Source organism: Adiantum capillus-veneris, chromosome 17 (genome assembly GCF_014529385.1).
Source record: "Adiantum capillus-veneris isolate H3 chromosome 17, ASM1452938v2, whole genome shotgun sequence".
NCBI lineage: Eukaryota > Viridiplantae > Streptophyta > Polypodiopsida > Polypodiales > Pteridaceae > Adiantum > Adiantum capillus-veneris.
This window is the reverse complement of record NC_140947.1, coordinates 109,800,547-109,817,715: the sequence shown is the minus strand read 5'-3', so window position 1 is coordinate 109,817,715 and position 17,169 is coordinate 109,800,547. Positions and strand designations below refer to the sequence as shown.

The 17,169-nt window shown below is 44.9% G+C and overlaps 1 protein-coding gene across 1 annotated transcript in view; it reads right to left on the bottom strand.

Annotated features, from left to right (window-relative positions):
* Positions 1–444: 444 nt before the first annotated feature.
* Positions 445–17,169, bottom strand: part of LOC147437863 (Lojap-related protein) — a 100,038-nt gene continuing 83,313 nt past the window's right edge. Inside the window, exons 3-5 of the mRNA XM_086487298.1 lie at positions 1,667–1,751; positions 1,426–1,523; positions 445–856 (exon numbers count right to left, since the gene is read on the bottom strand). Of these exons, the coding sequence (XP_086343424.1) occupies positions 806–856; positions 1,426–1,523; positions 1,667–1,751 (234 nt within the window). The 3' untranslated portion in view covers positions 445–805. The remainder of the gene's footprint in view (positions 857–1,425; positions 1,524–1,666; positions 1,752–17,169) is intronic.

The following is a 17,169-nucleotide window of genomic DNA, read 5'->3' as shown; positions in this document are numbered from 1 at the left end:
TGGGAATCCGTTTCCCATTCAATCAAGCCACGATCTTGATCTGACCTTTGTGAAACAAGCCATGATCCTAGTCGTTCTTGATCCGACCTTTGTGACACAAGCACTCTAGGCCCTAGTTTCCCATCGTAGTAAGAAAATATCAGAATGGAAACAAACTAAGCAAATCTACGCGCTGGTCGGCTGTATTCTTCTTCTTTTTGTTGGGAATATTTTTATTAATGGTGGGAAACCTCAGGACGAGGGGAAAACCCACTAAGAAGTAGACATCCCTATTCTCCGGGTACATATGCTTGCTTCTCATTTTCTTTAAAAAATCCGAGAAATTTGGCTGTATGCTTTTAAAAGAAAACTTCCATGGTCAAATACAATCTGAATAGCTGCAGTAGTGGACTAAAAGCTTAATCCGAATAGCTGCCATACAGGACTAATACTAGGAGACAAAAGGGAAGAAGTCCAAACTCTGACAGAATCGTGGCTTCAAGAATGCCTACCCCAAACCATCAGAAGCAGCCTAACATCAGTGGTCCTGAATTATTAAAACAGAGCTCGAGTCAGGTCAATATGGTCAAATTTGCAACCAGTAGGTACCCTGCGACTAGAAAAACAATCGCATATTTAAAACTGGATCCATATCGACTTTGTACTATTTTACTCAAAGAACATGACTAACTCGGCTGGGCAAACGGGACCAGAATTTTTGCTGATTGTGTGCTGTAACATTAAAACTTCGAACTTTGTTTCATTTACATTTGGCTGTCCCAGCCGCAATTACATCGTCCTAGTGGTTGTGTTTGATTCGTATGTGCTAGGTTTCAACTTCCTTCAAGCCAGCTATATTTAGCATTGTCTCGAAATCCTGCAGAAACAATACAACCACATCAAACCCAAACCACAAACGCCATTAACAGAACTATTCATGGACATAACGGTAGGACACATCTTCCATGTGTTGATATCCCTATTCATGGCTGTATATAAAGCCACAATGTTGTGAAAACTGCATGACAACACCATATTCAACCACTTGACTCCTTTTCCCAAGGGCAATCTATTCCGTCAGTCCATGATGGTCTATGCGACAAAGAAATTGTGGTTTGCCAAGCTTCCAAAAAGCCCACTGTAGCATTGTTCACAATGCACGATACATGCACATAAGGAGGTTAGGAGGGAGAAGAGCAGTCAGCATAATGACTGCCAAGTGGGATCCCTCCCGTACCAATAGGCAATGGGTAGAAGGTATCTTACATGTTGTATCAGAGTGAAATCTCACCGTAGCATTGTTCATGATGCACAATTCGTGCACAGAAGGGGTTAAGAGGGCGAACAGAGGACTACATATGCAGACTGTAATCTAATTACTGAACTTCATAACCGAATCACAGAAGCCTTGCATGACTAGAATCAAAGCACCATTTTTTCATGTACCTCATCTGCTGTTGATGGCCTGATCTCACCGGTCCACAAATCTTCTAGTCTATAGTATGCCCTTGATTCTTCATCGAGGGCATGAATAACTATATTTCCTGTGACAAAAAAAAGGCTTTCAGAGTCACTAGATTATCACTTTTGCACAAATCTAATCTACTCATGCGCACTAAGTTTTCACATCAATGGAAACCTAACTATGCCTAAACAAAATGAATAAAAAAGCTGCACCATATTTTACCGCAATCAACAACAAGCCACTTCCCTCCAAACTGTCCTTCTATGGTTGGATAGAGAGGTGATTCAACAATTCCTTTCTTCTTTATCTATAAGCATAAGCAACAATCAGGTTTTAGCCAGGATAATCTCTTTCCATCAAACTCACTCAAGATAGAACCAAAAACTCCATCTCTGAACGTCTTTCAATCAGACCACCTCAAAAGCAGAAGACACCAACCATGGATCATATTTTCCCTAAAGACGAAAAAGATGAGTAAATGTGCAATTAACCTCGTCAATATTCCCAATTTTGTTGAGCAGAGGTCACTTTCTATTCCAGTTATTCTCAAAAAGACCACAAACAGTTAATTCTGTGACCATCGATGCCTCAATGTGAGCTACACTATGATACGACACAAGAGACATTGCATTTGTGAGTGAAAATGGCAAATCAGAATCTAAACACTGAAACAAAATGAATTGAATGTTTTGCATTGGCAAAGAATCTTTCTAAATGGATCTTATCCTGCCCTTCATAGCCAGGATCTCTTGAAGCCTGGAGGAGAAAGTCGTGTCCTACCAAAAAAGAAATAAGGAACCATTCCAGAGGTTGCAGCTCTTTGATTATGACTCTTCACATCTCAAGAAAAAAATTTGCGTAGAACAACAATCATGCCAGTCAAGACATTTCCTCCTATCAAAAAAAAAACTAAGGGAAATCTGCCAAGTGGAATTTATCAAAAATTGACGCACATCAACAATCATGCCAGTCCCGACATTTCCTCCTACCAAATGAACAAAATCTGTGAAGAAAAAAATTTATGTAGATGAACAATCATGCCAGTCAAGACATTTCCTCCTATCAAGAAAAGAAATCCTGGCTAAGGGGATTCTGGCATTCTGCCAAAAGTGGAATTTATCCATATTAAACAAGTTGAATTTAGAAAGCTTCACCCCTTTCACCCAACTCCAAAATCCTATCAGTAAACAAGGATGAACATTATGCTAGAACATAACGCAAAACAACTGGAGATGAGCTAGTGTAATGCACAATTTTGTTCAGCCAAATAAGAGAAATGTAGAATATTCTCTCATGAAAGGGGATTCAAGCTTGTAACTAAAGGCAGTATGTCAGATTCTTATTTATAAGGAGCTCTTAAAAATTATGCCAGAACAGAGCCCTCTAAACAATCATTTTCTTGACTAGCATCAGCGTTTCAATTTGTATGACCTAATCTACATCTGCCTCAGCATTTCTCTACCATGGCTTCATAGATCTCACTCTGACCACTTGCGGTATGAATATGGTGTGTTGCTTTTGCTAGAGTTTTGGAGGTTTCTCTCATGTGATTTTCCATCTAGATCTTGTGAGTGAGGGCATCTTTGTAGCTATGCCCGGTCTTGTGGGGCTTTTCTAGAGTCTAGGCATCATGGGATGTCACTTGTGGCCTTTTTATTGGACGCCATATTTATAAGGCATGGTTTATTGAGATGTGGATCAGGAATTTTTGTTACCGGGAGGCAACCCCATTCTGGCAGCGTAAAGTAGAGTTGTGAGCCTTGTAGTCTCTCGTGAACTCTGCTCCCACAAGGCTTGAGCCCACATTCTCCTCGCACCAGAGGCACGCTAATTGACCGAGAGACCGAGCTAGGGAGATCCAGACGCCCACGACTGCGGAGGACTACACAGCATTGACGGAGGCTGCATCAGAGGATTCTGATCACTTTGGTCCCACATGCACGATGCCCAGTCAGACTACTGACCATGGAGGAGATTGATGAGATCCGCCAGCGACCGATGCTGGATCTCCTGTGATTTAGCTCTTTCTGAGGATACACCCACATCGTGTTGTTGTCCTAGTCCCCCAACCCACTTCACCCCCTACCTCCTACTCATATCCTACACAAGCCTAGCTAGTTGCTTAGCTCAATCTAGTAGCTTAGGATTCTATAGTATTTTTATTTTGTTACTTAGACTTTGTATCAGATCTACCACATTGTAATTTTTTGGTCTCATAGGTCACTTTGGCCTTTTGAAGACGTTAATATAACATTTCATTTCATTTCATCTCTCTCTCTCTCTCTCTCTAGACTTGGTACTAGACTCATCATTGTAATTAGTTGGTCTCATAGGTCATTTTGGCCTTTTGTAGACGTTAATATATCATTTCATTTCATTTCTCTCTCTCTCTCTCTCTCTCTCTCTCTCTCTCTCTCTCTCTCTCAACCTGTGGGCATGGCTTCTTGCTGCTCGCATTACTGAGCCCTCAGCCTGCAGCTTGCGTCACCACCCCTGCTTGCGCCATGGCTTTCTGCTGCTGCGCGCCACTTGAAGAGCTCTCTCTACACGTTGGCGAGCAGGCATGGTAGGGTGCAGCTAGAGCGTGCAAGTGGAATTGTCACGCAATAGCACAAGAAGTTTCGCATAGACAGCACGCTTCACAAACGTTTCGTGCATTGCCAACAATTCATTAAGGCTGTATGGGGCTTTGCTGCAGACCTCGGACAGTTTGCACAGCAGGTCATGACTAGGTGGGTATATTTGCAGCAGACCTGGGACAGTGTGCACAGCAGGTCGCCACCGCGTTAGCTAGTGCGGGTTGGAGCAACAGAACCCCATCAGTACTCAGCAGTGTTACTAAACACGAGCAGAACCGAGGGCCTGTGCAACATGGGCTGTTACGATGGAGGTCATGAGCGCTTCACCAGTTTGCAAGTCCCGTACGAAGGCGACCTTCATGCTTACAAACAAGCGGATAACACAAGTGGAAAGGGAGATGAAGGAATGGAAAGCCGAGATGGAAGGATGGTGGAAGGAGAAGGCCAACCTTCTTCAAATGTTCCTCAAGGAAGGCACGCAATGGAGGAAGGAGAAAGAGGACCTGCACGTAAAGATACAAGCTGTCACCAACGTGTGACTACTATCTATCCTTTTTGTTGATTCCTTTCCTATTATTTATTTATTTCCACTTTTTGGAAAACGCCCCTCGGGAAATCTAACTGCCCTGCATTGCATGGCTAGTGTGGAACTGTTCAGAGGGAGTCCAGGCCCGAGGGCAAGAGAGCACTAAGGTTGGACAAGGACTATGGTAACTGGTTAGCCAAGTGGGATCATTGACTAGCCAAACTGGAATCCTTTGTTACAGAGGCTACATTTCAGTTCTGGGTGTGGCTGCAGTGTACAAAGAGGGTCGGATGACCTAGAAAGATACAATGGCAACATCTCCTAAAATTTAGGGAACTGCTATTTTGGGACCTGAAAATGTCTTCGCGTCATTACGTGCAGTTTGACATGGGGATCATTTTGTTACTTTGTGGCCAAGTCAACAGAGGCTGTAGGTGAGATATTTTTAGACCCGAGGGTCTAAAAAGGGAAAATGCACAAATGAGTGACACTTGGCACTCTGAGGCCAGTTTACTACTTATAGAGAAGGCAAAAACGTGATTTTCAGTTGTGAGCTCATTTTCAAGTTTCCTCATAGGTTAAGAGCTATGGAGTGCTTGCTTTCCCTCCTATGTACACTGCGGTGCCAGGAGTGATGCCCTGCACGCTACGCACTGCCCTCTCTCTCCCCTATGGCAGTACAATGGCAGTATGTTATGCCCCTCTAGTGGGCTTTTCGTTTGACCAATGTACAGTTGTGTGGGTTCATGCGCGATTGCAGAGGCAAGAGCCTCTTGCACAGGTACTGGATTAGCTAGCGCTAATCCCCCGCAGGTACAGGTGAATTCGGAGAGGTTTCACGCCAGAAATCTCATCCGATTCAAAGGGCAAGTAGCCCTACAGGTGCGGGAGCTCGAGAACTTGCTACAGATGCGACCGGCACGCGAAATGGAGCCTGAAACAGTAAATTACAGCCTGTTGTGTATTTTTGCAGGTTTAGGGTTTTGGCCCTAAACGGTCCCTAATACCCCCAGGAGGTTCGGGGACGCGAAGGGACCGCTGTCCAAGTGATCTAGCGCATTTTCGGGGCTGAAAACAGAGAATTCAGCGTGCTGCAGATTCTCACCAGGTTTTGCAAAGTGCCCGTATGCGTCGGGAGAGTCTGTCAATGCGTGGGGATACTGACTGTGAAGTGTCCTAGTACAGTTATGTTGCCGAAATCGGGCCGGAACGGTTGAACGGTTTATTCCCTCTTTTAAACAATAAAGAAATACCGAAAGGGGCGCCTAAGTTAGGGGCCAATCTGGTGTCGGTCTTCTCATACAGGTGCAATCTAGCAGCCTGTATCCCTTTCCCCTTTGTTGTGTCTTGAAAGCACAGGTAAAGTGGGCGACAAATTATAATGGGTGAAAGCTAAATCAAGGTTTGAAGTAAAGTCTACTGCCCTTTTTTCAAAGTACAGGCTGGTTTCATGGTTCCATCGACGGGATTAAATCACTTTTTCCCATAGAAGTGAGCCTTGGTCAGTTTGGGCTTGAAGACACAGGGGATCATAGACGAGACACAGGAAATTGCAATCATGGCTGACAGACCAGATGATGTGACTGAAGAGGTTTCCTCTTCGCAGGGTCAATAGACACATGAAGTGGGTGAGTCTTCAAGACCGCCACAGACGGATGATGATATATTCAGGACCCAGTTGGCTACTGCTGTGGCTATGTTCACACAAGTAATGCAGAACCCGAGGTTTTTAGCCTTTTTGCAACCTCCTCTTCCGTCTCAGCAAGTTGGGTCACTGGATCACATTCAAAAGCCTGTTAAGGCTCGAGCACAAGTGATTCATACTGCAGAGTCAATGGAAACACCTGTACACTTGACGGAGAACATGCAGTCTCCACAACCTGTGCCTAAGGTACAAGAACAGGTGGCTGAGATGCCAGTCTTTCAAGCTGTACCAGTTCAGCCAGCCACTTTTCAGCAGCCTATAGCTGGTTCTAATGGGCAGGGAAGCAACCTACAGGCTATGCAACAGGTCTTCCCACCACCTTTAGTACACCCTGGCTATATCAGTATTCCAGAGCATGGCTGGTCATGCACTTGGAAATCAGTTTTACACGCCAGGAACAGTGTTCGGGGGTGCTCAAACGATGACGCCTAACCCCATGTCCAGTGTCATGGGTATGCAACCAGGGTTTCAAAGCACTCAGGGCCTATTTGGGATGCCACAAGCAAATTTTGGTATGGCTGGAATTACAAATCAGCAGCCAAATATGGCATTTCCAAGTCAACTTAATTGCGGTCAGGGAACACAAATGAACCCTAACAGTGTTCCCATGTTTCAGTCACTTCCATATGACAATTTAACGCCACTGGAGAGGCCAACTCCGTACAAAGAAGGTGGCAAAGGTGTGACATTCACGACCTTTACAGAGTTTGATGATAGGAAGAAGGCTCTCTCATTCCTCCAACAGTTTGACATGGCCTATGCAGGGGGAAACTTTATAGAGGCTTCAAAGGTCCGCAAGTCAGCCAGTTTCTTGACAGGGAATGCGGAATAATGGTGGACAACTTTATTGCTTCAAGGGCAAGCTCCGTCCACATGGATTTACTTCAAGCAGATTTTTGCAGCAGCATGGTTATCTCATGACTTTGAAGCAAATGTCATGACAGAATGGCACCAGCTTAATGCTGCTACTTGCAAGAATCTGGATGATTACAATCGGAAGTTTTGGAAAGCTCTACTTCCAGTAACTTCCTATAGGTTTGTGCCATTGACAGAAACAGATTGAAAAATACTGTTGTGGCCTACCCAAAGGATTGAGAAAGTACTGCACGAAGACCAAAGTCACTACTTTGACGCAGCTCATCGAGGTAGCAAACACTCGCAATGGTTTGCTCAAGGGAGAAGATTGTGAATTCAATACTGGCGTCAAGGAAGGATCAGCCAAGAAAAATTCAGTGAAGAAGCACGTTCCCAATGAGGTTCCTAAAGGGACTCAGGAGCCAACCAATGCAGGGAAAGACAAAGCTACGGCTGAATCAGAAAAGGGACCAGCGAAGAAATGGAAAAGACGTTTTCCTTGCAAGTCGGAAGAGCAAAAGAAGGTCCTGAGGTCAGAGAACAAATGCTTTATCTGTGAGCAGCTTGGCCACATTGCTTACAATTGTCCTTAAAAGAAAAAGCCAGCTGATTCTGAAGATAAGGAAGACAAGAAAGGAAAGAAGCCCATGGCTGGTCTAGTGCCAGATATGGTGGGCCACAAGCCAAATTCAGATGCAAGTGAGCTTTGCAGAGCATGGGGAAAGGTCAGGGATCAAACAGTGCTTATCTTCTTTGATCCAGGGGCCAAAGCCAACTTCATTTCCCCAGAATTGGCTTCAAAGTTGGGAATCAGACCTCAAGAGATGGGGTATACAACAGAGGCAGGTTTGGCATGTCCTGGCCATACAGAGGCTGTGACACCCATCATCGGAAAGTTGCGCCTACATATCTAGTCCTATGTAGATGCTGAAGAATTTTACATCATGCCACTGGACGGATGTGATGTGTTGTTAGGTATTCCTTGGTTATTTCGTGTACAGGGAATCATGGATGCCTACAACAAAAAGATCACTATACAGAGCAGGAGAAAGACTCACATTCTGGATGTAAAGCTTAAATGGGAGTCTATTCCCACTGTATCAGCTTCTGCTATTACTTTTGTAATGAAAAAGCATCTTTCTCCGTACTTGGTTTTTGCACGTGAAGTGTCAGATTGTGATGAATCAAATTTATCTGTGCTAGATAAAGAATGGTCAATGTTTTTACAACAGTATAGTGACTGTTTTTCTGATTCATTACCGTCTCAATTACCGCCAGAGAGACCCGAGGACCATGCGATAGATTTGGTGCAAGGGAGTAGCTAACCAAACAAGCCTCCGTACAGGGTTAGTGCAGCTCAGCAGAAAGAGATAATGGGCCAAGTACAAGAGCTGTTAAAAAAGGGGCTGATTCAGCCTAGTTCATCTCCATTCTGTTCTCCAATGTTGTTGGTGCAGAAAAAGGATGGCTCATGGCGTATGTGCATCGACTACCGTGCACTGAACAAGAATACCATCAAGAATAGGTTCCCTATACCTATAATTGATGATATTTTGGACAAATTAGAAGAAGCAGCTATGTTTAGCAAGATAGATCTAAAGAGTGGCTACCATCAGATCCGCATTAGATCAGAGGATGTGCACAAGACTGCTTTTAGAACAACGTTTGGCCTTTACGAATTTTTAGTGATGCCCTTTGGTCTCACAAATGCTCCTGCTACCTTCAATAGGATGATGGACAGAATTTTCCGTCCACACCAGCAGTTTGTTGGTACATTCTTTGATGACATGATAGTCTACTCAAAGAATGAAGAGGAGCATAGGCATCACTTGGCCATTGTGTTCAAAGAGCTACGCAGTCATAGGTTGCTCATCAATGCAAAGAAAAGTGAGTTTTTTCTTGAAGAGATCCACTTTCTGGGACACATTGTCTCAAAGGAAGGTGTCATAATGGATCCTGCAAAAGTTGAAGAGATCAAGTCATGGCCAAATTTGAAGACGGTGCACGATGTCCGAAGCTTCTTGGGACTATGCTCCTATTACAGAAGGTTTATCCGAAATTTCGCTGAGATTGCTTCACCTTTACATGCTCTTCAAAAGAAGGCAGTCACCTTTAAATGGACACAGAAAGAGATTTCAGCTTTTGATCTCTTAAAGGAAAAGATGACTTCAGATCCAGTCATTGAGTTGCTAGATCTTAGGAAGTCATTTGTGGTCCAGTGTGACGCCTGTGGTAGTAGCATTGGTGCAGTGCTAATGCAAGATGGCAGGGTAGTAGCCTATGAGAGCAGAATTTTGCAAGGGCCAGAGATGACCATGCAGGTCTATGAGAAAGAGTTATTGGCTGTGATTCATGCGCTCTTAAGTTGGAAACACTACCTGCTAGGTGCAGACTTTGTTGTCCAAACGGACCATCAGACCTTGCGATACTTCTTGACACGGGCAAAGTTATCTGAGAAGCATATGCAATGAGCAAATATCTTGTCCATGTTCCACTTTCAGATTGTGCATGTGGAAGGCAAGAAGAACGTTGTGACTGATGCCTTGTCAAGGAAGCCACAAAGTTCAGCTGTGTCAATTCCTTATCATCATGAACTTGATGATATGAGAGAACAGTATGCAAATGATGAAGATTTTGCAAGGGTCTTCGAGCAGCTAATGGATGGACAACGTCATGAACACTATCTTCTCAGAGATGGGTTCATGATGATGCATGGCAGATTGTGTGTCACAAAGCCATTGCGACGCAAAGTTATGGAAGAGAGTCATGTCCCACCGTATGCAGGGCATCGTGGTATCGATGCTACAGTTAAAGCGGTTGAGACATTCTTCTATTGGCCTACATTGAGAAGGGATGTGGATGCCTTTGTGCGAGAATGCCTAATTTGCCAGAAGGTCAAGTTTGATAGGCAAAAGGCATCAGGGTTATTGCAACCACTACCTATTCCAGACAAACCATGGGAAAGTATTGCTATGGATTTTATCTTTGATCTTCCGAGAACGCAGACAGGAAACGATGGTATTTGGACCATCATTTGCAGATTCAGCAAGCAGGCTCATTTTATTCCTATCAGGAAGAAGATAAAGCCAGATCAGATGGCACGCTTGTTTATGAGCAATATTTTCAAGTATCATGGCATGCCACATTCGATTGTTAGCGACCGTGATCCACGCATGACAAGTTTGTTCTGGAGAGGCTTGTTTGAGAATATGGGCACAACGCTCAAATTCTCTTCGTCATTTCATCCTCAAACAGATGGGCAGTCAGAAGAGGCAAATTCTATTGTCCTAGATCTGCTGAAGTGTTATGTGTCAGAGCATAAAGGAAAGTGGGAGCAGTATTTGCCATTGGTGGAGTATGCATACAATAATGCAGTGCATTCATTAACTGGCAAGGCACCTTTTGAGATAGTTGAAGGTGGCAAGAAAGTTTCTCCCACACTACATACACAAGACAAGATATTTGAAGCAGATAAGTATGTTCAGGACATGGATGAAATGTACAAGAAGGTCAAAGTGGCCTTAGAAAAGACTCAAGAAAAGCAAAAGAAAGCAGATGACCGTCAGCGTCGTGAAGTGATATTTTCACTTGGTGATTGGGTGCTTTTACTCTTTGAAAAGGCAACGTTAAATAAGATGAAGGGCAAGGAAAGACTTTTTCCAAAGCTCAGCATGCGTTACTATGGGCCTTTTCAAGTGTGCGACATAATCAGTGATGTTGCATATAGGTTGAAATTGCCTGACAGTTGGAAGATTCACAATGCGTTTCATGTGAGTCTTCTCAGACCCTATGTGGGTGATGTGCCAGAAGATATGCCAGTTGAAGATCAGCCGGAAGTCGAGGAACTTGACGAGATCTTGGTTCCCGAATAGATTTTGGCACACAAAGAAAGGAAAGTGAAAGGCAAGGTTGCTAGGCGTTACTTGGTAAAGTTCAGAAACTATCCACCAATGGATGCTAAGTGGATGGAAAAAGGTGAACTTGCAGAGTCACCAACTGTGTTATCACTTTACCTTGAAGCCTTTGATTTGCAACCTACCTTGACCCCTTGAGTTTCAAAGCTACATGGATTGTCAGTGTGACAATGGCTTCTGAAACAAAAGATGTACATGGTATTTAAAGTGAGCTCAAATGAAATACCTGTTACATGAATGTTAGAGCTGTACAGATTGTCAATTTGGCAATTGCTCTTATGAAATGTCCAAAAGTTTCGTTAGTGCTATAGAAGTGAGTATTTCTTGTCAGTTTGTCAAGGATACAGTAATTGCTTCTATTAAAGGGTACATGTGTAACTGCATTCTTAAACTGTTGGTTTGGGTATGCTCGAAAGTGTTACTGGGCCCAACGTGTACTATAAGACAGTGGCAAAATGTGTCGCTACCATTTTGTCATTGGAAAGTTAGTGACTCAAAGCAATGGCAGAGTGCGAAGCTACCACTATGTCATTGGGACAGGGTTCACACGCAGGCAATACATGTGTCGACGAGGTGTTGAATACACCAGGGTTGACAATGAGCATGTATGTGTCGTACATGTGTCGACAGGTGTTGAATACATCAGTGTTGACTGTGAGCATGTACGACATAGATGCAAACGAGGACGTTTGAGATTTGAAGAGGGGGGTATGTCACCAGCGTGTGACTACTATCTATCCTTTTTGTTGATTTCTTTCCTATTATTTATTTATTTCCACTTTTTGGAAAACGCCCCTCGGGAAATCTAACTGCCCTGCATTGCATAGCTAGTGTGGAACTGTTCAGAGGGAGTCCAAGCCTGAGGGCAAGAGAGCACTAAGGTTGGACAAGGACTATGGTTAGCCAAGAGAGGTCATTGACTAGCCAAACTGGAATCCTTTGTTATAGAGGCTACATTTCAGTTCTAGGTGTGGCTGCAGTGTACAAAGAGGGTCGGATGACCTAGAAAGATACAATGGCAGCATCTCCTAAAATTTAGGGAACTGCTATTTTGGGACCTGAAAATGTCTTTGCGTCATTACGTGCAATTTGACATGGGGATCATTTTGTTACTCTGTGGCCAAGTCAACAGAGGCTGTAGGTGAGATATTTTTAGACCCGAGGGTCTAAAGCGGGAAAATGCACAAATGAGTGACACTTGGCACTCTGAGGCCAGTTTACTACTTATGGAGAAGGCAAAAACGTGATTTGCAGCTGTGAGCTCATTTTCAAGTTTCCTGTCACAGGTTAAGAGCTATGGAGTGCTTGCTTTCCCTCCTATGTACAGTGCGGTGCCAAGAGTGATGCCCTGCACGCTACGCACTGCCCTCTCTCTCCTCTATGGCAGTATGTTATGCCCCTCTAGTGGGCTTTTCATTTGACCAATGTACAGTTGTGTGGGTTCATGCGCGATTGTCGAGGCAAGAGCCTCTTGCACAGGTACTGGATTAGCTAACGGCTAATCCCCCGTAGGTACAGGTGAATTCGAAGCAGTTAAGGCGGATTCACAAACACTCAAAGAAGAGGTCTCAGCCCTCAAGCGAGAGCTTGCTGATAGAGCAAGCAATGGACTAGAGGAAGGTGAATTCCAGCCCTCGGTGATAGAGGAAATAAAGGTCATCAAGGAACAGGTACGGATGATCAAAGAGGAAGAGAAACACAATGGGGCAAAGACGTCTTCCTAGGTGGATGTAATCACGAAGTCACAGAAAGAGGCGGATGAGGCCGAGAAATGGATAGAAGTCGCTAAGAAAGGGAAAGGGAAAGAAACCATGTCTATCCCCACTCCTACAATCATCAACATGACTTTAGAAGAAGAGCAATGAAGGAAGACTAGAGCTTTGCACTTATGAATAACCGGTCTAAGAGACCGAGATGATGTGGAAGGGGAAGTCAAAGAACTTCTCCGCATGATGGGTAGTGGGGCTACTCATACAAAGGCATGGAGGCCTGAGGGTAGGGAAGAAGACACAAGGAAATGGGAAGACATCAAAAGAAAGAGCTCTAATCATGCGCTTCCCATCCATGGAGGCAAGGAAGGACTTCTTGAAGAAGCGTCCCACACTAAAGAAAACGGGCATATTCCTTGGAGATGACCTCACACTCACACAACTTGCTCATATGAAAGAAGTTATGCCCAAGATAATGATAGCTCGAAGGAAGGGGAAAGTGGCCTTCTACAGGGATGGACGAGTGGTTATTCTGGAGAAGCACCCCGCATGACGGTGCGAGACCTATGGGACCACACTCAGAGTGGCTACATGGAATTGTAATGGATCTTTGCGCCTTGATGTAGGGGCCTTTTGAGGATAATTTCACAGGGAGAGACATCATTTTCTACTCTGAGACGAATCAAGCCCCGGGGCAGTCCATGCCCAATGTGAGCGGATACAGATGGGAGACAACTTGCAGACAGGAGACTCGATCAAAGCGTAGAGACGAGGTTCAGGAGGAGTGGCAGTCTTATTCAGGGAGGAGCTACAGTCTCTAATACATATAGCTCGGAGGGATGAGCATGATAGGTACATGTGGGTGAGACTAAAGGCAAAGACAGACAGATATCTCTACATCGCTATTTGCTATTTCCCTCCTAGTACGTCAGTATATGCATCACCTAGAGGACAGTCCCCCCTTCTCTATTTTAGATGATGATAAATGGGAGTTTTCCAGAGATAGCAACATTATTATCTTGGAGGATTTCAATGCTAGGACTGCCCCATCACCAGACAGATTATCACAGGATGAGGAGCACACTGAGTATGACAGATACTTGATTGATATGGGGACTGCACATGGATTGGCCATTTTGAATGGCCAAACAAAGATTCCTAGCAGCTGGTACTTTTACATGCTTTCCACATCGGCATGGCGCTAGTACAGTGGATTATGTTATGGCTCCGCCACGACTCATTCCTTCCTTTCAAGATTTCGTGGTGGGAATTAGGCCGGTTGGAGTAACAATCGATCATGCTATCTTGTCTTTAACTCTATCGGTCCAGTTCAACACAACTCCTTTGTGAGAGGCCTCCACACAAACTCGGTATACCTTCACGAGGGAGACGGATCACGTGTACACTGATGACATATACAGGCAGCTACGCACTCACGAGCCAGGATGACCACTAGATGAGCTCACCTAGATTTTGACAGAGACGCTACATGATGCAGCATCAGAGGCATATCCCCGCAGTCAACCTACACGCAGACGATCTGGGAGCATGCCTATGAACAATTGCTATGATGAGGAGTGTAAAGAGACGAGGATCAGATTACAGAGAGAGGTGCTCATGGGTACTACTACACATAGACAGTCACGGATTATCTTCCATTGCCTAGTGCGACGAAAGAAGAGTGCTTACCTATCTCAATTAGAGCGTGATCTGTATCAATTGTTTATGCGTCAGGACTCTAGTGAGGCATGGAGGTTTTTCAATGAGCACTCTCCACCGCCAACCATCACTTCCACAGAGACATGGGGAGAATATGCTACATCTCTCTATACAGCATCGGGGCAGCCACCATTGCCTGACCCTCCAGAGGCATGCCCAAAAACATGTACTTTCTTTACTGCTGAGAGGGTAAGGAAAGCCATTGACAAGATGAAGACAGGAAGAGCACAGGATCATGATGGTCTGGTAGCAAAGCACTTTATCCATGCTAGAGATATGCTTGCGGAGCCTCTTGCTATGATGTTTAATAGAGCCATGTATGAAGAGCACAGGATCATGATGGTCTGGTAGCAAAGCACTTTATCCATGCTAGAGATATGCTTGCAGAGCCTCTTGCTATGATGTTTAATAGAGCCATGTATGAGGGTTTCCCTGAGACTTGGAGTATGTCCACTATTGTGCCGACTCTTCAAGTCGGGAGATCCTATGCTTCCTGGGAATTACCGAACCATCATGGCTGGTCACACTCTGGCTAGACTATATGCATAAATTCTTGAGCATGAGTTGAGTGGATGGGCAGAGAGAGAGGGCATACGGGTAGCTAGATACGCGGTTCAGGAGAGGTTTCTCCACTCTTGACCAGATTTTGACACTCAGAGCCATTATTGAGGAGGGTAGACACCCCATGGTAGGAGGATATATTGTAGCCTTGTGGATTTCCGCAAAAGCCTTCGATACAGTGCCATGAGCCACACTCATACGCAGATTGCAAGACATGGGGGTGCCCACAAAGCTGATCTGGGGGATCTTAGCTTTATATAGGACAGTGGTAGGACAGGTACGCACTACTCAGGACATGTCCGACATGGTTCACTCCACCATTGGGGTGAAGCAGCCTGCAGGGTTGTCCCCTATCTCCGACTCTCTTTGGGATATATGTAGATGAGTTTTCAGATTATGTACATACAAAGGATGATAGAGGTGCTCAGCTTGCAGGGACATGGATTCCGTTCCTATTATATGCTGATGATATTGTGCTAATCTCCGATTCTCCAGAGGGGATGCAACGTCATTTGGATAGATTGCATGTATTTGCACGAGACAGTGGATTGTCTGTGAACCTTGGTAAGACCAAGGTAATGGTGTTTAACATCAGGGCGTAGTGGGTAAGGATGTTCGCCCCCACCTTTACATATGGTCGAGAGACTGTGGAGTATGCAGATATATACACTTATCTTGGGGCGGTTTTCAGTGGTCCAGTATTTTCCCTGAGACGTGCAGTAGATACGCGATTGACCAGAGCCTATGCAGCATTGGGGAGACTTGAGAGGACATGTTCGCAGGTTCAGTTCCAGGAACCTCGGACAAAGCTTTGGCTCTTTGACACTTTGGTCACTTCGGCCATGCTGTACGGAGTGGAGATATGGGGCCCCTCAATTGATCATCATAGCAGAGCTGGCAGTACTGATGGATGGAGTTGTATGGAGAAGCCCTTGGTGTCTATGATTTCTCGGATGATTAGGGCCAAGGCCTCAATACCACATGACATTGTTAGGGCGGAGCTCGCTGCTCCTCCATTGGTAGTGGAGGCACTCACTCGATCAGTTTCATTTATGCATAGCACTTGGGCTCTCCGGAGACACACATGCTCGATTAGCACTAGAGTCTTCGCGACAGCTGGCATTGCAGGAAGATAGATCATGTTGGTATGCAAAGATGGCATCTTGGTTTCAGTTACATGGCTTTAGTATGGACTGGCTACCCCCATTTCAGTACTCTCTGGATGCACTCTCCATCTCCCTCACAAGGGCAGAGATTACCAGGCTCATCAAACAGGACTTGATTCAGTTGGATACGAAGAGGACATGGATACAACCTACACATGAGCTAGGTACGAAGATGACTTTCTATAGAGAGCATCTTCTCCAATTCACGGAGGATGGTTTTGTGATCAGACATGGATACTCATCTATCCCACGGGATACGATGTGCTATTGGTCAGATACGCACATCCTCACATCAGCTAGAGATCGAGACAGGCAGATTTAGAGGAGTTCCCGCTGAGTCCAAGATTTGTCAGGTGTGCCAAATAGAGCCAGAGACAGCAGAGCCACATTACACATGTCACAACCCAGTATACTATGAGATATGAGGCCGCTTTCACTGTCTATTCAGAGAGGGGTTTGGGCCACTTTCTAGAGTCATGAGATACCAGGATCAGAGATGCCTCGGATTATACTTACTGGAGATTCGCAAACACAGAGAGGACCTCTTGAAGAGGGGCACAATGAGAGAGATCCAGCGACAGCGGAAGATTACAGATTTCTTTCAGTCACAGACAAAGGAGTTCGAGCAGCCCCCACAGCATAACAACACCAGAGGCACCAAAGGCATACTGCTTGATCGGGCGATAGAGTTGGGGCGGTCCCGTCGCCCACGGATGAATGGCCTTCTCGATATCGACGCAGATTGCGACAGAGGATGCATACCATACTGGCGCGACATAGGAGCCGTCCCGGATATTGATGTATATGTATATGATGCCTCAAATGTCAGAGAGCCGCATTGTATCAGCTCACCCTTTGTATTTCCTAATCCCTATGTATCAGCTTTCACCCCACCCCTACCCACTATTTTCTTTTCAGTTCTTTGTACTTTTTGTACCTAGACCTAGTATTAGATTCACCACATGTAACCTTTTGGTCTCATAGGTCACTT